This window comes from Eleutherodactylus coqui, chromosome 1 (genome assembly GCF_035609145.1).
Source record: "Eleutherodactylus coqui strain aEleCoq1 chromosome 1, aEleCoq1.hap1, whole genome shotgun sequence".
Taxonomy (NCBI): Eukaryota; Metazoa; Chordata; class Amphibia; order Anura; family Eleutherodactylidae; genus Eleutherodactylus; species Eleutherodactylus coqui.
The window spans coordinates 63,313,464-63,335,689 of NC_089837.1; the positions used below are offsets into that span (position 1 = coordinate 63,313,464).

Below are 22,226 nucleotides of genomic sequence, written 5' to 3' on the forward strand. Positions count from 1 at the left end.
AGCCCTTCCCTGCAATTCATCCTAAAATGTGTTAAAATAAAAAAAAATTGTATACTCACCTTTCCGCTGCAGCCGGAGTCCAGCCGCGGCCGCTGTCAGTTCTCCTGAACTGCTTCTTGGCACTATTCAGCCGGCGGGGCTTTAAAATCCCCGCCTGCTGAATGATCTGCCTCTGATTGGTCACAGCCCTGACCAATCAGAGGCCGGTTTCACTCACACACCCATTCATGAATTCATGAATGGGTGAGTGACTGCTGCCTCTCAGCGCTGAGCCAATCAGGGGCAGGTCTGACTCACATCCATTCATGAATTCATGAATGGGTGTGAGTGAGGCATGCCTCTGATTGGCTCAGCGCTGAGCCAATCAGGTGGCAGGTCTGACTCACACCCCCTTCACACCCACTGCAGGACGGCCGCGCGGAGCTCCGGCTGCCGGGAGAAGGTGAGTATACAAATTTTTTTTATTTTAACACATTTTAGGATGAATTGCAGGGAAGGGCTTATATATTTAAGCCCTTACCGACAATTCATCCCGGGCTCGCCCGCAGCGCATTGCTTTCAATGGAGACGGCTGTATTGCCGTCTCCATTGAATGCAATGCGCTGGACAGCTCCGGCCCGTTTCTAATGAAATGCGGCTAGGAGCAGATTTTCGGGCGATTTGCGGGCGACTTTCGCGCACCGGTCACGCGATTTGCGGATGCGCATCCGTCATGCGATCCGCAAATCGCGCGAAAAAACGCCCGTCTGACTAAGGCCTAAGAGCAGTGAGACCATGGCACTCTCTGCCTGAGGACGTGATGATCACAAATTCGATAAAGAGTTCAAGAGGGACCTGGACACTTTTCTTGAGTGATACAATATTAAATGTTATAGTCAATAATAACCTCAGACGGGTCGACGATCCGCGGATTATTTCAATTGCCAGAAGACATTTTTTTTTTCACCTGAATTGGCTTCTACTTCATTAGTTTTGTTGCCTTCCTCTGGATTAACATTGGGGGTTAATGGGCTGAACTGGATGGACATGTGTCTTCTTTCGGCCTAATATACTATGTTACTACGGAAGTGAGAGAGAGTGTGGGCCAGAGTTAGAGATGAACCACCAGTAGATGGTCCATCTGTCACTTGCATACGGTGTGAGAAGTGCGTTAACATTCGTATTTCTGGATTGAAGCATCTGTTCATAAAAATAAGGTATCATCCTCAGGGGCCACATTTTACAATGCTATAAGATTGCACTGCCAAAATGGGGTGACGGGCTTTATTTAAAATGAGGGTGGGGTGGGGGGCAAACTCTGGACTCCCTGTGATCTGGGCAACCAAAGAACAGAGGTCCCTTGGCCATGTCTTCTGCACAGTGGCCATCGCACTCACCTATTGTGTAGTAAATGGCAACAAAGGCCCATTCAACTAATTAACTAGCATTGCAACACACTCATTTTAAGTATTGGTGGGGGGTCCCAAAAGTGATCATGTACCCTTCAAAGCAGAACCACATCTATATCAACATTTCCAAATGTTCTAGTTCTCTCCATCTTTGCATCCAGTTATTTTTTTCTCTATTGTTCCAATTCATGTAGTCTTTATTAAAAATCTGCTGTGGTTTTGTGTTTACAGCTGCTGTGCAGACCTGTTTCTCCATGACTACAGACATAGTCTGATCCAATATCATAGATTACTACCTTGACGCCCTCTTCTAATGTCTGTAGATTGCCAAGTAGTGGAGTAGCACATTGTTTGTCTAGAATCAAGTTTTTATGTTAAACAGACATTTTAAGAATCTTTGGTGATTTTTTTTTAATAGTCTGGCACTGCCTGTTCTGTAGAAAAAAAACTTTAAGCAGTCATCTCATTATCATCACAAGCAGGACTGCAATGAAACACACTAACTATATATTTATAATACAGTGATAGTACATTCACAATAAGTGGTAGTCACAGCTCACCTCCTCCCCCTTCCTGCATAATGACCTCTGCACAGGTCACAGAGCGTGCCTATAACACATTCCCATAAAAGTCAACGATTCATGGTTAGACTACAGGTTCCTCTGTCCATATAAGTACTGTACAGTAGGGGGGCTCATAGAGATATGGCAAAAAATAAAGTGGCAGCTATGCAGCAAGACACCTTCCCAATCTGCTAATAGTAATTAGTAAATTCCAACTGCAAGATGAGGCTCAAAACCGATGTATATTATGAGAAATGGTGCTATTTGCTCTTCCTCTTCTATGGGTGGATCACTCACGTAACCGAGTATGCACACTAGTGCAGAAAAATCCTGATTAACCTTGTATACGGTATTGATTAATGAGCGTACATCCAATCTGCTCAGTTTTGGGCATCTCAACCTCATGTGTATTAATCCCACTCTTTGGATCCTACAATGTATACGTAGCAGGTTGTCCCTTACTCCTATGTCATGCAAGAAAGCTGGAGTGTGATATACTCTATGTAGTAGGTACGGATGTGACAGCCCATGCGACTCACTCAGTGATAGTTTAGGGGCCATGCTCAGAATCTCCTCCCATTGGGAGTCTTCAATGGGCCCTGATATCTGCTATCCCTTTATTTTTGATTGTCAGTGGGTTTTGTAAATTTAAGGTTTTTTTGTAGGTATTCATACATCATAGATATTTCCCCCGAGGTGGCGGAAGATCTAACATTGATGTCAGCCATGACAAAATGAGAAATCTTTATCTCTCTGGCCATTGACTCTGTTTGATGAGCGTGTCTGAGCTGCAAATTTTTGAAAAATTGTGAATGTTTTAAATTATACTCTGCTTGTTAGATCTCCCTACTTTCACAGGTTGATGCCATACCGAATGGAATAAGTTCTGAAATAAAATAAATAGATATAGCCTAAAGGTCATGACATAATAAGTAAATATGCATAATAAAAGAAGTACCTGAAAAGAAGACAATTTTCGGTAAAAGTCTGAAAATTCATGGTCTTTGAGCACAACCTTGTTGTAGACATAAGAACCTGAAACTCTGCCCCAAATAGCGGTCTGTTGAAAGGAAAAAATTAGAGGGTGTCTTGCTTTGTAGTTGAAAGTTGAGGTTTTTTTGGCCGCCCTACTTTGCACTATATGTCTGAATTCCGGTAAATAAATAAAAATAAATAAATAAATCTTAGCACTTGTATAGCGCCAACTTATTCCACAGCGCTTTCAGGTAATTATTACTTATTACCCCCCACCAAGCTGGGTTCTCATTTTACTGACCTCGGAAGGATGGAAGGCTGAGTCAACCTTGAGCCAGATTGAAAAAGAAGTCTGAATCCACATGCACATCTCCCTTACATATACCTTCCTGTGGTATGGGTTTAAATAGAATTTAACATAAATACAAACTCCTCCCCCTTACTGTTTTGCATGATCTCTTCTGAACAGACTGTAACCCTGTAAAGTTCACTGCCCAGTCACAACTTTTGTCCAAGCAGGTCTCAGTTATTCCCACTATGTCATAGCTTTCCTCAGACATTATTGCCTCCAGTTTGTCAACCTTATTGGTCCAACTTCTAGCATTAGTCACCATACAGGTTAGAAGTTTATAGTTATTCAGTTCTGTACTTACCCCTTCTCTGGGGCACTGAAATAGAAAAGTCAGGGGAGATTAAACCAGTGTGTATGCAGTGCCTTAAGCCACTGGTGCAATGCGTGGAGAGAAAAAGAAGAAAGATATGAAGATACCAGACAAATAGGGATCCCAGAAAAGTACTATTGGGCAGCATGGGCACAGATGGAGCACTATCAGCTAGGGGATCGGGGGCACAGAGAACACATAATTAGATTGCAGGGACTCACAGGATGCACAATTCGATTGCCGGGGCACAGGGCACTCTTAGTTAGATTGTAGGGGCACAGGGGATGCACAGTTACATTGCAGGGGCACTGGGGAGGCACAATTAGATTGTGGGGAAATAGGAGGATACAAAAATTAGATGGTGGGGCTGCACTGAAGACATACAATTAGATTGTGGGGGTGGCACAGGGGATGCACAATTAGATTGTGGAGGAGAGGAGGGCAACCTAAACTTTTGCACCAAGGTCCATGAGCCTTTGACTATTTCCCTGCAGAAATCCATTTTCATTGCTGTTTGTCACACGGACTAGTCACTTGCCTCAACTGCCTTGCTGGGATCAGCTAAACCTGTAACATAAACCTCCATTGTATGCAGGAAAGAGGCGCTGACATTAATATCGTGCCGTTAATAGAATATTGTGTATATTTTATGTGCGCTGAAAATGGAATCGTGGTTAATAATGTTTTGGCCAAAGGGAGTTTTTAGAGGTTTTGGATCCTACTTAGAAACTTCCTTGTTTTATAATCCCGACTAGAAGACCCCTTTGGCTAAACAGCCTCTTATCTCATTTATTTGTGTCTACATGTGTTTCATTTTCAGTTCCAAACTGTGTTCAAAAGAAGCGATTCTCCGAGTCCTGCCAGAAGCCGAGGAATAAATTGCACTGGGACGATGTTTCATTTCGTTTTATTTGTATCTCTTCTAAGAGTTGTTGCATTTTCGTCGCTGTTACCCATGACTCCTGAAAGGCCTGGAGATTTATTAAGTATTATACGCCGGGAATAGAGAGGTTGCTTTAGGTAATTTAAAACACGTTAACAGTAGACATAAAATAAAATAACACACTCGGTGTTAAACATATTAGTTATGTTTACTTTCAGTATTATTCAATTTTTATAAAGTGACGTGGAGATGTTGCGCAGATGGATAAACACAGTTAGCGAAAATATATTATCTGTTATTGAGATACTCAAAGCCTCGGCCTTGCCGATGTTAATTTGTATTCTAGGTGAGGCATACCGAGCAGAGACTGTACTCAAGTGACCTTTTGTCGTACAGTGAAAAAGAATCCTACAAAAAGTGCTCCAACCAGAGAAGCCCCTTCTAAAGTAAGGATGACTTGTTGGGCTGTGTTGAGAAATTTCAGCCCCTGTTGATGAATCCTGTGGTTTGGATACCTCTCTTCAGACTGTGTGGCCCCCATGGTGACCAGCTGTTGTGGTAGTGACAATATGATTGCACGTTGCAAGTCGGGAGTCAGTGGTCATCAACGCCTGGAAGCTAAGTGAGGGCTCAAGAGCAGTAGGTCACCTTCATTTTAGCTTAGTGAGGGTGTCCCTTTGAAAGGGCAGTCTCTACCGTTGTTACACTGGGGGCAGGACTAACTAGACTTGAAAGAACATCTAAGGATGACACAGACCTCAGACCTACCTATGGGCTGTAGTCCGGTTTTGGAAATCTGGGACTCACTGGAGTCCATCTCACTCTTGGCGAAGGCCATGGAGCGTCCTAGGGACGTGTTTCCAGTTGCTCACGTCCCAACGCTTTGAACGGCTCATGTTGGTTCCATATGCGTTGCCAACAACTTTATTAACCAGGCAATAGTTCCGTTTTAATGGTTCACAATCACAGCTCCTGGTGTACAGCAAGTGTTTCGGTGCTTGCACTCTGGAGGGGACGCAGAGGACCAAGGAAGCAGAGTCCGAGTACACAGATTGAATCCAGTCTCCGTAACGATGCTTGGGTCCTTCCTAGTTGGATCCCACTTACTGCAGACAGAATGTGTTCTAAGCCACGCGCTTCTGCGCTGCGGAATAAGTTGGCGCTATACAAATAAAGATTATTATTATTATTATTATAGTGCATGGCGCGCATACTCTATGGTCCTTACGCACAGAGGGCTAAACGTCTGACTCTGCTCCTTCTCTCGGGTGACCCCTCTGGCCTGATTTTTTAAAGGAACAAAACACAAATAAAAGACCAACTACAACACAGTAACAATGAACAACATAATATGTAGCGTACATTTGCCCCCTTTACACTGTCACCCATTGAGACTGAGCGGCGCAGACAACCAACTCAACAAATTGACAGCATTGGGGGCTCAACCTAAGAAGAGTCAATCTGCATAAAGGGAGAGGAGTATAAAAAACCCATTGATTGTCAATGGAGCCACAGCTGCAGAGCCATGCCGCCAGCCCCGCTGACTTTATCTAGTGACAGCTCCTCTTTACATGGAACAGGTCATCACTGTATTGCACTTAGGGATGGTATTTATATATATGTGGTGTAAATTATGGTAAGTATGTGTCAAGCAGTAGAAGGCTGTACCCACACATTAAGCCACACCTACTTTTTGGAAAAGAGGCAAGTATTGTGCAAAAACCTAAAACGTTGCAAATCATTTGCTCCAAAACTGCATATGGCAAAATGTGCAACTTTTTAAAATAACAGAAAATTATTGCAAGTGCCTTGATGAGCCGGGACCTATATTTTCAGTTTTTAAACTAATTTTAAAGGAGTTGTGCCAAGATGTGCACAACCCTTGTGTGGGAATTGGGGTAATCAGCTCATCGCACTGATTCCCATTCTTGCCCCCCCCCAAAAAACAGCTGATTTTATGGGGGAGCCACAATCAGTCTCATATTTCCTCTGCTGCATCCACTGCAGAGGGGAAGTGAAGTATTTCAGGAAGGCCATTTTCATGCAAGACCTACCTGTAACAATAGGGTGGCAGAGCTTCTGTCAGGACAAGAGCTGCTCTTAATGAGTGGCTCCCTCTTCTGAGGTGAAGAGGGGGTCCCAAGTGGGCCTAAGAGGATTTTTTCAATGGGGGGGGGGGGGGGGGGCATTTTGGCACAACCCCTTTAAGTAGCAAAAAAATATTTTTATAATATATATATAGATAGATAGATATGAGATAGATTAGATAGATAGTTAGATAGATAGATAGGAGATAGATAGATAGGAGATAGATATTAGATAGATAGGAGATAGATATTAGATAGATAGGAGATAGATAGATATGAGATAGATAGATAGATAGATAGATAGATATGGGATAGATAGATAGATAGATAGATAGATAGATATGGGATAGATAGATAGCTAGATATGAGATAGATAGATAGATAGATAGATAGATAGATAGATAGATAGATAGATATGAGATAGATAGATTATAGATAGATAGATATGGGATAGATAGATAGATAGATATGGGATAGATAGATAGATAGATAGATAGATAGGGGATAGATGGATATGAGATAGATATTAGATAGATAGGAGATAGATATTAGATAGATAGGAGATAGATAGATATGAGATACATAGATAGATATGAGATAGATAGATATGGGATAGATAGATAGATAGATAGATAGATAGATAGATAGATAGATAGATATGAGATAGATAGATATGAGATAGATAAATAGATAGATAGGAGATAGATAGATAGATAGATATGAGATAGATATGGGATAGATTGATAGATATGAGATAGATAGATATGAGTTAGATAGATATGAGATAAATAGATACACACAGTATTTGTTATACAGCAGAACCAGTTATATCTACAAGAGTCTGTAACATCGCGGTGAACTGCAATGACACCTAAAGCATTACAGTATTTGACATCCATTACGTCCTTTTCATACTGTTCCTTGTCCGGTCGTCTTCTAAGTGCCAAGAACACCGCAGTGAAGTGACGCAGTGATATTGGCCTCTCTAACTCCGGCTTTGATTTGTTATAATTGTGCTAGAAGAATTGATAGTACATGAGTTAGCTGCGGGCGGTGGAAGCCCTGGAATGCACCATGCTTTTAAATCAGTCCAAATCCCACTTCATAGGTTCTGTCTGGAGTGAAGCGCTGTACTCCGCACCTCAACATTTATACTCATCTGCTTCGCTGCAGCCAAAAATGTGATGGGATGCAAGTCAGGAACATCAGCTAAATAACTACTGCGCTTCTCTGTTCTGTTTTGGAGGATTCTTTGTGTTTTTATTACCTTTGTTTTACTCAGTATTTATCACTCATTAAAGGAGATGTCCCGCGCCGAAACGGGTTTTTTTTTTTTTAAACCCCCCCCCCGTTCGGCGCGAGACAACCCCGATGCAGGGGTTAAAAAACCCACCCGCACAGCGCTTACCTGAATCCCGGCGGTCCGGCGTCTTCATACTCACCTGCTGAAGATGGCCGCCGGGATCCTCTGTCTTCATGGACCGCAGGGCTTCTGTGCGGTCCATTGCCGATTCCAGCCTCCTGATTGGCTGGAATCGGCACGTGACGGGGCGGAGCTACACGGAGCTACACGGAGCCCCATAGAGAAGAGGAGAAGACCCGGACTGCGCAAGCGCGGCTAATTTGGCCATCGGAGGCCGAAAATTAGTTGGCACCATGGGAACGAGGACGCTAGCAACGGAGCAGGTAAGTATAAAACTTTTTATAACTTCTGTATGGCTCATAATTAATGCACAATGTATATTACAAAGTGCATTATTATGGCCATACAGAAGTGTATAGACCCACTTGCTGCCTCGGGACATCTCCTTTAAACGTTTTATGTGAACTTCTCATAAGCATTTCATTGCTCGATTACACCTAAAATACAAAATGAAACAACTTTCCAAATAGGTGTGGACAAACCCTGCGCATGGTCTGACCCTACAGTCATGTGTTTGCTCGCCTCTCTTTTTTTTATAACAGACACTTCTTTTTTTTTTTTTTTACCAAGACTATATATTCAGTTGCCAAATTCTTTTTTATTATTTTAGATACATTGGAGCAATTAGCAAAATGGGTGCAAATGTGTACAAATCCTTTGAAGGGGTTTCTCGTAGAGACAACATATTAGCATAGTATGTTAGGCCAAAAAAAGACATATGTCCAATCAGTTCAGCCTAATTTCCATCAATGTTGATCCAGAGGAGAGAAAAAACAACCTCTAAGGCCGCCTGCACACGGGCGGAAATCCCGTGGCGGGATTTCCGCCGCTCAAAGCCTGCATAGGAGTGCATTACAATACGCACTCCTATGCAGACGGCCGCGGTTTGGCCGCGCGAAATATCGCGCGGCAAACAAACCGCGGTATGTCCTACTTTTGTGCGGGGCTCACAGAGCCTCGCACAGTAACGTCACTCACCCAGCCGCCGGCTCCGGTCTGCGCATGCGCCGGCTGCCCGGCAGCCGGCACATGAAAGAGCCGGGGCCGCTGGGCGCGGGTGAGTACGCGCTCGTCTCTGCAGGCGCTCAGGTCAGGTCCCGCGGCGAGAATTCTCGCCGCCGGATCCGACCCGCTCGTCTGCAGGAGGCCTTAATGAGTTTTTTTTCCAAATTAAGGGGAAAACATTTCCTTAGTGACTCTAATCAGGCAATCGGAATAATCCCCGTATCACTGACTCTTCTGCAGTAATTAGTGATTTTAAAATGCAAAATCGTAATGCTCGAGAAAGGTGTCCAGGCCCCTCTTATACTCTTTTAGTGAGTTCCCCATCACCACATCTTCAGGCGGAGAGTTCCATAGTCTCACTGCTCTTACAGTAAAGAACCCCTTTATATGTCGTTGTAGAAACCTTCTTTCCTCTAGATGTAGAGGGCGCCCCTTGTTACAGTTACAGTCCTGGGTATAAACAGATCATGTACAACCCTTGTACATATACACTGTCAGCTATCAGGGCCATACAGAGGAAGTTCACTGCTCAGGACTTGAGCTTGTGAACCAAAGTGGAGAGTCTTACTACTACTCAACTAATCAGAAGGGGTTTCAAGAGCTGCATCTGCATCAAACAACTGATCACTAGGTTCTGTTTGTGAGACTATCCACTTAATCTGTGTTGTGTAGTTCTAAATAGTGATAGATAGATAGATAGATATGAGATAGATAGATAGAGATATGAGATAGATAGATAGACAGACAGATAGATATGAGATAGATAGATAGACAGACAGATAGATATGAGATAGATAGGTTTGAGATAGATATGAGATAGCTAGATAGATAGAGATATGTGATAGATAGATAGATAGAGATATAAGATAGATAGATAGAGATATGAGATAGATAGATAGATAGATAGATAGATAGATAGATAAAGATAGATAAATAGATATGCGATAGAGATATGAAATAGATAGATAGAGATATTAGATAGATAGATAGATAAATGGATAGATGAGATAGATAGATAGATAGATAGATATAAGATAGGTAGGTAGATAGATATGAGATAGATAGATATGTAATAGATATGAGATAGATAGATAGATAGAGATATGTGATAGATAGAGATATGTGATAGCTAGAGATATGAGATATATAAATAGATATGAGATAGATAGATAGATGGATAGATGAGATAGATAGATTGATATAAGATAGGTAGGTAGATAGATATGAGATAGATAGATATGTAATAGATATGAGATAGATAGATAGAGATATGTGATAGATAGAGATATGTGATAGCTAGAGATATGAGATATATAAATAGATATGAGATAGATAGATAGATGGATAGATGAGATAGATAGATAGATAGAGATATGAGATAGATAGATATATGAGATAGATATGAGATAGATGGACAGATAGATAGAGATATGTGATAGATATGAGATAGATAGATAGATAGAGATATGAGATAGATAGAGATATGAGATAGATAGATAGATAGATATGAGATAGATAGATAGATATGAGATAGATAGATAGATATGAGATAGATAGATAGATAGATAGAAGATAGATAGAGATATGAGATAGATAGATAGAAGTTAGATAAGATAGCTAGATAGAGATATGAGATAGATATATATGAGAGAGATAGATAGATAGGAGATAGATAGGAGATAGATAGATAGATATGGGATAGATATATAGATAGGGGCTTGTTTTTTGCATCGTCAGTTTAATTTTTAATGTTGCTATTTTTGGGGACCTGTTATCTTTATTCTGTGCGTCGGTATGATTACAGCGATACCAAACTTATATCATTTTTTTATTTTGTACTACTTAAAAAAATGCTTTGTTGAAATAAAAAATTGCTTTCAGTCGTCATCTTTAGACCTCCATAACTTTTTTCATTTTTCTGTTTTTTGCTCTGTATGTGGGCTCATTTTTTTGCAGGGCAGTCTGCAGTTTTCATAAAAAATAGTTTATGGAAACTATTAGGCTGGGTTCACACAGGGCGGATTCCCGTCGGAAATCTCGCGGTTTGGCCGCAGCAAAAACCGCGAGATTTCCGCCGGGAGAACCGCCGCGGTTTAAGCCGCGGCGGCTTTGAAGCGGCTCGGCCGCATGCTTTTCCGTTGCGGCCGGCGCTCCCATAGAGGAGAGCGCGGCCGCGACATAAATAAACAAAAAAAAAAAGTAAATATACATGCTGCTTCTTTTGAAACCGCGGCTGCGGCGGCCACGATTTCAGCCGGATTTACCGCTGCGGATTAGCCGTCCCATGTGGACGAGGTTTGTGAGAAACCTCGTCCACATGGCTGGCTAATCCCGAGATTAGTGGCCGCGGGCGGTTTTGCCGCGGGCGGATCTGCAGCGGCAAAACCGCGGCAAATCCGCCCTGTGTGAACCCAGCCTAACAGTGAAAGAATGGCTACAACTTATCGGGATGCTTCTGCATCCCATGCATTACAAAATGAGTTACATTGTTGGGTTGCTTATTATTGGCCACGTTGCTACTTTTTGTGTTGTCTGAGTACGGATTCATATGTTTATCTCTTTTTCTCTGTGCAGAACACGACGACCAGGTGGAGGATGTATTTGGCCTCAATGGACAAATTGAACATAAGCTCTTCTTCTTACAGCAGAATGTCCCCGCTGACACAAAGTTGGTCCTTATCGGCCATTCTATCGGTTGTTATATCATCTTGGAGATGATGAGGCGATCTCCTAAGCTGAAGGTAAGTTGTTTTCAGCGGTAGCAATGATCTACTGCCACTGTCGTTACTTTTACATCAAGCTGGTTGTGACTCCGGGTAACCATATGAATGTCGTTTGTCTAACATGTCTGCTCGTCTTTTTGGACAAGGCATTCTCAACGATGATCAGGATTTCTACGACTTTAGCCATCTACTTCGTCGAGGGTTGTCTCCTTCCTATTTTCTTTCTTTAAGCTCAAGTATAAATGTATTTTCCAATGAATCGGTCTACTCACATTGTTTCTAAAAGAACTTAAAAGTAAGAAAATAGGTTTAATTTTTGTAGAAAATAAAAAAATAAATAAAAAAAAATCAGTTTTCCTTGTCTGCTATACTAGAATTTGGAATAATGTCAGCACTAATTTAACCCCTTAACAGTTACATTAAAATTGTGAAAACCTTATTAAAATGGTCACCTTTTCACTGTAGAATTCTAATGTATGTCTAACGTAAATATATTTGGCACAGAACTCGGTCATCCTAGGTCTGTTTTTAACCCCTCAGTGACATAACTAATTTTAGTCTTAAAAACAGTAAATCATTTTCTTTTGTGTTCCAGCATTCATAAGTTTTTTTTTCATCAGTGTAGCTGTATGACACCTTGTATTAACTAACTCTAGCTATTATAGAATTTAATTTCAGGTACATATAATGTATTCAAAAACATACGCTAATTATTATTTTTTTTTGCTACGGTCCATTAAAAAAAATGCATTTTCAGGCCTTAGTCACACGGGCGTTTTTTTCCCGCGATTTGCGGATCGCATGACGGATGCGCATCCGCAAATCGCGTGACCGGGGCCGAAAAATCGCCCGAAAATACTGCTCCTAGCTGCGTTTCAATAGAAACAGGCCGGAGCTGTCCAGCACATTGAATTCAATGGAGCCGGCAATACAGCCGGCTCCATTGAAAGCAATGCGCTGCGGGCGATCTCACGATGAATTTTCGGGAAGGGCTTAAAAATATAAGCCCTTCCCTGAAATTCATCCAGAAATGTGTAAAAACAAAAAAAAATATATACTCACCTTGTCCCGGCAGACGGAGTTCAGCCGCGTCCGGCCGGCAGTTCTCCTGAACTGCTATGAGTAGTATTCAGCAGGCGGGGATTTAAAATCCCCGCCTGCTGAATGAGCTGCCTCTGATTGGTCACAGCCTCACCAATCAAAGGCAGCTTTCACTTACCCATTCATGAATTCATGAATGGATGAGTGAGTGCTGCCTCTGATTGGCTCAGCGCAGGGACCAATCAGGGGCAGCTCTCAGCTGTCATTCAGCTGCGATTTCTGTTCCATAATTTACCGGACGAGCGCATAAAAAGCGCTCATGTGTCCGATACCATTGCAAAGCAATGGTTTTATAAAATCGCCAGACAAATCGCGCGATAAAAACGCCCGTCTGACTGAGGCCTCAGGGTGTTTTTTTGGGATTTATTTTTAAGGCATTCACCATATGTATCACAATACATATAATGTTAACTTTATTCTGAAGGTAATTAAAATTATGACACCGAATTTATATAGTTTATGTTTTACTACTTTTGCACAATATAAATGCTCTTTTTTTTTTTTTTTTTTGCGAATAGACTTTTTGTGCGTCACCAATTTCCAAGACCAGAGTATTTTTATTTTTCCATTGATAGAGCTGTATTAGAACTCGTCTTTTGCAAAATGACCATTTTTAGGTTTATATGACTACTTGATTACTTTGTAGTCTGGTTTCAGACATTGTCTTTTTTAGTTTTTAGTTTTTTTAATGGGTAAATAAGGTAATATATTTTATAGTATGGGATATTATGGATATGGTGATAACAGTTCTGTGTAGTTTTTCGTTCTTTTAATTTTTAGAGCTCGTTCTAAATTGTAGGGGAGTCAAAAACATATTTCACATCTTTAGGGTCCAAAAAAAACATGGAAATTATCATACTTGAGAATTCTCATACTTTTTGGAACATTATTACATTTAAGGATGTTTTCTAGGTATCTTGTCTATGGTCTACAGTTGAAAGTATTTTCTAGGTCTTATATACCTGATATACACTTGAATTGTATGAGTGAAATGACCAGGCTTACCACCTCAGACCATGGTCAACTTTTTTCTTTGCTCTAAGGTTTATAGGTCAGGACAAAAAAAACGAAACATATGAAATTGAAAACATTGTATCTGTGGGAACAAATAAATCTAAGATGCTAGATCTTTCTTTCCTCCAGTATCTGACATTCATTAATAAGTTAAAGGGGTTGTCCCGCGGCAGCAAGTGGGTCTATACACTTCTGTATGGCCATATTAATGCACTTTGTAATGTACATTGTGCATTAATTATGAGCCATACAGAAGTTATAAGAAGTTTTTCACTTACCTGCTCCGTTGCTAGCGTCTTCGTTCCCATGGAGCCGACTAATTTTCGGCGGCTAATGGCCAAATTAGCCGCGCTTGCGCAGTCCGGGTCCTCTTCTTTTCTGAATGGGGCCGCTCGTGCAGGATGCCGGCTCCGTGTAGCTCCGCCCCGTCACGTGCCGATTCCAGCCAATCAGGAGGCTGGAATCGGCAATGGACCGCACAGAAGCCCTGCGGTCCACCGAGGGAGAAGATCCCGGCGGCAATCTTCCGCAGGTAAGTAAGAAGTCACCGGAGCGCGGGGATTCAGGTAAGCGCTCTCCGGTGTTCTTTTTTAACCCCTGCATCGGGGTTGTCTCGCGCCGAACGGGGGGGGGGGGGGGGTGAAAAAAAAAAATAACCCGTTTCGGCGCGGGACAACCCCTTTAAGTGTTCTTCTAAGGCTTGACTATTTTTGTAAGCCCAATAGACTTGAATTAAAAGAACTCGATACTTGCTCAACCTACTCTACTTGTCTTCTATTGACTTTGGACGGTAAAGGGCATTCATGGGACTACCATTTTACTAATTAATGGGGATCACCAAGATGGGGCCTTACTGTAAGACATTTCTTTGCATATCCACAAGTTGTCTCGATGGCTGAATAGGCCATGAATGTCTTTTTAATGCTATCAAACTCTATGTATGTTCTATAGAATACATTTATCTTATTGAACGTGAAATATGGAAGGAAGTTTCCTGTGAAATAAGCAGATGAGTGCAGGGATGAATAAAATGTTCCTATATTGTATATGGAGTCTGCTCAGCTCTTGTGTGGTTGGAGCTCTCAGAAAAATGGTTTATTCCATCTTTCCTTCGACAATAGATAATATTTCATCCAGCCAGAGTGTTGTGCAACCTCTTTATTATGGCCAATAAAAGTTAACTGCTAACTTGGATAACATATGAAGTGTAATAATCAGAAACGTGTGTTCACGTCGCTCTTATTTTTGCTGGAATATGTGTCCCCCTATAACGTTCTGAAGGAGATCTGTGTACTTTAGCCGCTGAGTCGGGGGTTTCTGTGCTGACTGGCTGTCATTGCATCTCGCCGGAGTGACATATGAGTCTGTGAGAGTCATGTAACTACGGTTGAACAGTTCATACTGTTTGGAAAAGAGAGGATTGAGACTCGGTTTTTCCTATTTTCTTTTTAACGGCCATCCGTACAGAAAAGAAGCAGATGAAAAAGTTGAACTTTCTGTTTGCGTACTTTTTTACTTTTCTTATAAATTGTTTTTTGCTGGCTAAAAAAAAATAACTTTATATTTAGCTTTTGTACACTTGAATAAGGTATCGTAATTCTTCAAGCATTCCGCGTCATTAAAGGGAATGTCCACGCCTAAATACTGCTTTATGTATCCAAAACATTTCAGAATTCAGTGCAGAATAATTTATCCTTACATTGGTCGGTGCTTACATTTTGCGATAATGTTCTGTACCGGAAAACCTTTTGGGTTGCCATGATCAGTAGGTTCAAGTCTGTGTTTGATTTACCGGTACTTTGGCCGAAAACTTATGGAATTGCACTGTGAGAATTCCATATAATCATTAGCAAAATCATGTCATTTAAAGCAGGAGCAAACCAAATACCCCGTTTCCCCTTTTTTGTTCAAAAAGGTTTAATTTTTTTACATGTATAGCTGTCTGGACACTATTTAAATTGACTGTTTTAATTAACTGTTAGCAGGGCTTAATTTTGGAGTAGGGCTTATATTTCAAGCATCCTCAAAAAGCCTGAAAAATCATTTTGCATCTTCAAAAATTCTGGAAAATCATGCTATGTCTTATTTTCAGGGTATGTCTTATTTTCAGGGAAAAGGGGTATTAGGGGGAGTGTGTAATCAGAAAATGACCCATTATGTACTTGTTTTTATGTTAACTCCTTAGTGATTCCTTATTTTGCGCCTTAATGACCCAGCTATTTTCTACATCTTTATATTTAAATAAATAATATTTTTTCATCATTATATTGACAGAGCTGTACTTTTTTAATAGTTTTTTTTGTCGACGCAGGCCTTGATTTTTGTGGGACAAGTTGTATTTTTTAATGCCATCCCTTTGGGGTATATATATTGTGTTGTTTAATTGTTTGTAATTGTGCGGAGAGGGATTGGAAGGGAAAAAAAAGCCGTTTATATAGCTTTTTTGTTTTATTGTTTTTGCACACTAAAAATTCTTTAAAAAATTGTTTCTCTGTCAATGAATGACAAGACCCATGATATTTTGGTTTTTATCAACAAAGCTGTATCAAGACTTCTTTTTTTGTAGGACAACCTGTATTTTTAGTTAGCATCATTTTGGGGTACATATGACCTTTTGATCCTCTTTTAGTCCATCATTCCCGTCTGCCCCGTTAATTAGGACTGATACAAGTACTTCCGATTTCCTTTAATTGTCAGTCAACCAGCATGCTATAGATTGGTTATAAGACTATAGCTTGCTTATAAAATAGCCAATAACCTGCCTGTTGACCTCCTGCAGGGACAAAATACTAAATTGCACCCCTGGCAAAATCTTCTGCAGCTCCAGTCTAAGGCTAGGGTCACACGGGACGTATTCCCGGCGGAAATCTCGCGGTTTTGCTGCAGCGAAAAACCGCGGGATTTCAGCCGGGAAAGCGCTGCTTCAAAACCCGTGGCACTTAGCTGCAGGTTTTGGAGCCGCTTGGCCGCGCGGTTTTCTGTTGTGGCCAGCGCTCCCATAAAGGAGAGTGCAGCCGCAAAGGGGGAAAAAAATGAACATGCTGCAGCCGGGAAATCCGCACCGCAGCGCTGGCTTCTGCCGGCTTTGCCACGACGGATGGGCCATCCTGTGTGGACGAGATTTTTCACAAATCTCATCCACGTGGCTGTCTAATCCCGGGATTAGCAGCTGCATGCGTTTTTTTCTGTGTGAACCCAGCCTTACAGGGGTTTTCTGCGATCCGATAACCTTTTTAAAGTCTATCACCTCCATTGAATATTGTTTTGCAGCTAACATATATTGTTCTGCATAAAAAGTTGAGTAACTTTGTAAAATATGTTGCATTACTTATTTTGTGTTCATCCAAAGTTACAGCCTGTATTATAGTTCAGTGCAACATACATTCCCAGTTTTCAGACCTGAGAGCTCACATCTTCCAGTATTCTCTGCTTATTCAAGAGCTACAAAGAGCTTGTTCTGACTATTTGCATTCTATAGTCTCTTCACCAGGGTCTATATAGTAGTCGGATTTAGGAAAAAACAACTGTTCCCCTGCATTATAGGCGTTTAACTTGACTGTTAGACATTTGCATGATGACATACAGGACACCTTGTGATTAACCCTTTCCAATCCCATTTGTATTCTGGTTTTCCTAGGGGGCTTACTCTTTTTCTGCCGTTATACAACGGCGCTATATGGTGGCTAAAGCCAGTACTGCATAAGGTGACACGTTGGATAGGCTCCGACAGCAGAGAGGCTGGCAATATACAGTAAGAAAGCCTCAACGGACGTCTTCCAACATCAGAGCTGTACAGCCTTAAATCATAATGTCTTCAGAGGTCAGACAGTGGATTGGAAAGGGTTAACTGATGATCGGGGCACTTCAAGTAAAAAATGGATTTCCAAAGTTGACAACCCTGGTAATGAATAGAGGCATTGCGAATCGACTTTCCATCTTCAACCTTATTTATCAAAAACTATTGAACCCATTTAACCATGTCCAAGCCACATGACATAAATAAGCATCATATGTTTGTGAAGGCTATATGGAGTTGGCTCAGGAGTCTGGTAAATATCGGCAGCTATCAGTTGTTTCTAACGATCGCGGCCATTAGCTACTTAGATGTTGCAGTCAAAGTAGCTAATAGGCAACACTGAAAAATACTATATCCTGCAATACTAAAGTATTAGAGTATATAATGCAAGCGATCAAGTGATTGCAAGTTGAAACCTCCAATGGGAACGACAAAAGGGTAAAAAAAAGTTTCATAGAATTTTTAAAAATATGTATTTTGGCAAATGGAACACACAGAACATTCCGTGTGTACATACTGACTGAACAAAAGAGTCATTCTCATAGACTGCCTGCTGACTACCAAGGGTGTCAATGCGGGACCAGGGAGCTGGGAAAGTAAAAAAGTACATCCCCAGGCTCCATGTCCACTGTTCTATTAGCTTAGATTCTAGCACTTATGGGCTGTGACGGGATCCCTTTAAAAGTATTACCAGAATTGTACTGACCCTCAAAATAAAGTTTACATATGATTTTTACTACAAAGAAATTGCTTCAAAATGGCACATTTGCATTATTTTCATTTAACGATACTTGAAAAAAAATGTTTAGTTTTTCAGTACATGTACATTATATGGTATGCTAAATGGTACCATAAAAAATACAACTCTTCCTGCAAAACACGAGCCCTCAAAGAGTTATGGCGACTGAATTTGGAAGGCAGGGGAAAAAAAACAAATATAGAAAAAAACTAAAAAATCTCTGTTCTTGCGGGGGTTATTGGCTGTACAGGTCACAGCAGGCAGGGTGTGGTTATTGTAAAAAAGTGATGGGTATACAGCCCTTAGCTGTCTTCTATATAACTGTACAGCGTAATTATACATGGAGAGCTTGCTGACTGTTGGGCATCTCTACTCTGATACCTTTGCCAATCTCAAGAACTGGGCTCCTGTGTTCTTCTCTGCATGTTACTGCAGGAGCCACTTCTCCCTCCGTAGTGACATCACTATGAATGGAGCATGGGCCGTGCATGCACAGTTGGCACTCCATTCATTTAAATGGGGCTGACGGAAATAACTGAGCGTGCGTCGCTCAGATATCTCTACAGGCACATGGAAAGTGAATGGCGCACTAGTGAGCTTATGTAAGCAGCTCTGCATTCAGTCTTCTCCTTTCTTGAAATGGTGTAGTAACCCCACAGTGAGAAGGACAGGGGACACAGGATCCCCATTATCAGAATCGATGGAGGTCTCAATGATGAGACACCCACCAATCAGCAAGTTATCCCTTTTCGATAGGGAATAACTTGTAATTGTGGTTACAACCCCTTTAATGTGTTGCTATAACACAATGGGCATGGACCCACTGTGTCACGGACTGTTTGACTGTTGGCTGCTTCTAAGAGTTACTCTAAGGGGTTCCCTTGTTTTCACCATTCATCACCTTTTAGAGGTATCTGGTCTTCACTGCAGGGAACCCCCAAGTTTTTCCCCAGAAGTGGTCTCAGTGCATTGACAGCTGACCCAGGCAGACCAATGGGTACCTGAGCATGGTACAAAAGGAGCAGGCATGGACGTATTCAGTATGATAGGCTTAGGTAGGGGCAGTTGGAGTTCATCAATGTGGTAAATCAGACTGGAGGGCTGGGCAGGCTGCAAACATGCAAGATGTAGTTAGAAAACAGGTTGTGTTTTGGACAGACAGAGTTTAGGAAAGCTGGTTATACAGGCAAAGCTCAAAACCAAGTAGCAAACAGAACACAAGAACACTTGGAATACCAGGAATCTTTTGCTCAGGCACCTTCTAGAGGGAGGAGGTAACTTAAATAACTCAAGATGGTATAAGCTGGGTGTGTGCGCGGCTCTTTAAGAGGTCAATCATCCATGGTCAGCCGGAGCAATAGAGCGGTGTGTGCCACACAGAAGATGAGGAGCAGGAATACGACGATGGGAGGAGGCAGTAAGAAAGACCTCCATGGATCTTGGCTGGCAGCCATAAGAATTCTGGAGCTCTGTCACTGGGCAGAGTTTACCCAATCCTCTAAAGTGTGAGGTCAACCCACATTCTTCTGCTGTCGGATCATCAACAATAGCATACTATATAATACAATATGTAGGATGGTGATCTGGAACAGTGCAAGGTTTTTATTGATCAAAAACAAAAGGGCATTGTATAACCATCTCTATGAACCTGAAAAGTCATCATGTCTCTAACACCTTCTACATTACATAAAATTCATGTCCACAAGGCAAAAACACAACACACACGTCGAGCCAAAAATATTAGCATTCAGCCTCATTCCTTGAGGAATGCATGATGCATGATGCCTTGACCTTCACGTTGTTTAAAACAATACAAGTATTTTAATTATTCTCAGCCCATGGTAGTGATCTGTATTACCGGCCTCTTTATATGTGCAAGTACTGTCATTAAGTCATCAGTGAGTAAGTAGATATGCCTTTTATTACGAGATGTAGGCCCAAAATTCCCAGCAAATCTCCCCCCTACCCAACCACTCATTCTCCAACCAGGTATTCCTCCTAGGAGCATAAGCAACCTACTGTAAGTAAGCCACAACACGGCGGTGAGGAACAGCCCTCATCTCTCCCTCTTGGGTACTAAAAAAATCAGATTAATGAACCAAATAGAAAATGGTGAAAATTTTGTGTACCAGATTGTTCATTGGCTGGAAAATTTCAGTAATACGTTGATATCCTTGTATCCTTCGAAGATGAGGGACTGGTATAGAGATGTTGGTGTAGAACATGGGGCTATACAACATTTGGTTGCACATGATTAATGGGATAATCGAGATGCAGCCTCAGTGTTACCTTACGGACTGGATGGACCAGTTTTTAACAATGGTTACAAGGTTACCTTTGACTTAATTTTCAACCATTACCATATTACCACAGTTGTTTTGGTTGTCAAGCACTGCCTTATTGTTACTTATGGACTTCCAAGTATCTATAACATAAACTTACATGTCAACCGACTATATGAACGAATACAATTAGTTGGCACCATATGGCCTCATGCCCAAGGCCGGGTCTGATTCCAACTGTGAAATCTCACAGCAGAATCAGACCCGATGCCCTGGCAGAGACCCCCAGAGACCTATACTCACCTGTCTAGATCCGCCGTGAGTGTTTTGGCCGGCAAGCATGCGTAGTGAAGGCATGACGCGTCAGCACTGGGCCTTGACGCGGATTCCCGCAATACTTCTGCAGTGAGAACCGCAGAAGTGTCGCGGGATGGACGGCTTCCATTGACTGCAATGGAAGCCGTTCGTATGATTTTCCGCACCACATAGAGTATCCTGCAATTCTTCCCTGCAAGCAGAAAATCGCAGTTGATTTCCACTTGTGGGCAGGGAAGAATCTTTTAATATAGCATGTCTATGGACGGACATTGCTGCGGAATTCACGGCCAGACGCCCGCAGCAAAAAATCCGTCCGTGGGCATTGGGCCTATGACTACTGTTTGCTTGAATAAAAATATTTACATAACAAGTAACAATTTAGGATTTGGAATGTACACCGAATGGCCACTTCATTGTAGACACAGGCCCTTTCACAATTGGCGCTTCCTTGTATAGAACCTAAAGCCATGACCCCGAAATGCAGCATCAATTCATATGAGCGAGTTTTCCGTGGATTGGTTTCATTGTGAATCCACATTAGAATGGGAAAGTTAAACATCCGAGCGACTTTGAATGAAGCTTGGTCATCGGTGCCAGACTAGCCAGGGCCAGGATTTCATACACTTACAACCTTGTGAGGTTTTTTCTCGTGCAGCGGAGTAGAGAATATACTGAGGATGATGTGATCAAGGAAAACAACCAGTGAAATGAGATCTTAGGGCGCAGTCACGCCCCGCTGATTTGCTGCAGATTTTATTGCGGATTTTGGTGCAGATCTGCAGAAGATTTCACCCCTTCAATTTGAATACAAATGAAAGCGTGAAATTGATCTGCACCAAAATCTGTGACAAAATCCACAGCAAATCGGCGACGTGTGAACGCACCCTGGTGGATGTAAACAACTCGGCGACAGAATAGGTCAGAGGAGGATGTCAAGAATTGTTCTGATGAACCGGTGGTGCACAGTCAATCAGATTGCAGCCGAATACAACACTGGTGCATCAAGTAATATGCCCGAACACACAACTCGTCTTTCCTTAGCACAGACGGGCTATAACAGCAAACAACCAGTTCCATCGCCATTGCTGTCTACGAGAAACATAAAGGCGAGACTGCAGTGGGCAAAGAAGTACAAAAAGTAGATCACTGAGCAGTGAAAAAATATCACCTGATCAGAAGAATCTGGATTTCTGTTGCACCATGGTGGTGAGAGGGTCAGAATTTGGTGCAAGCAGCATGAATCGATGAACACTTCCTGTCAGATTTT

General features: G+C 41.7%; 1 protein-coding gene across 3 annotated transcripts in view; it reads left to right on the forward strand.

The window, feature by feature from the left end:
- The window catches only part of LDAH (lipid droplet associated hydrolase), a 199,598-nt gene that overhangs the window by 81,661 nt on the left and 95,711 nt on the right, over window positions 1–22,226 (forward strand). For all 3 annotated transcript variants that reach the window (XM_066596791.1, XM_066596800.1, XM_066596783.1), the window contains one exon: window positions 11,561–11,727. In XM_066596791.1, the coding sequence (XP_066452888.1) occupies window positions 11,561–11,727 (167 nt within the window). The remainder of the gene's footprint in view (window positions 1–11,560; window positions 11,728–22,226) is intronic.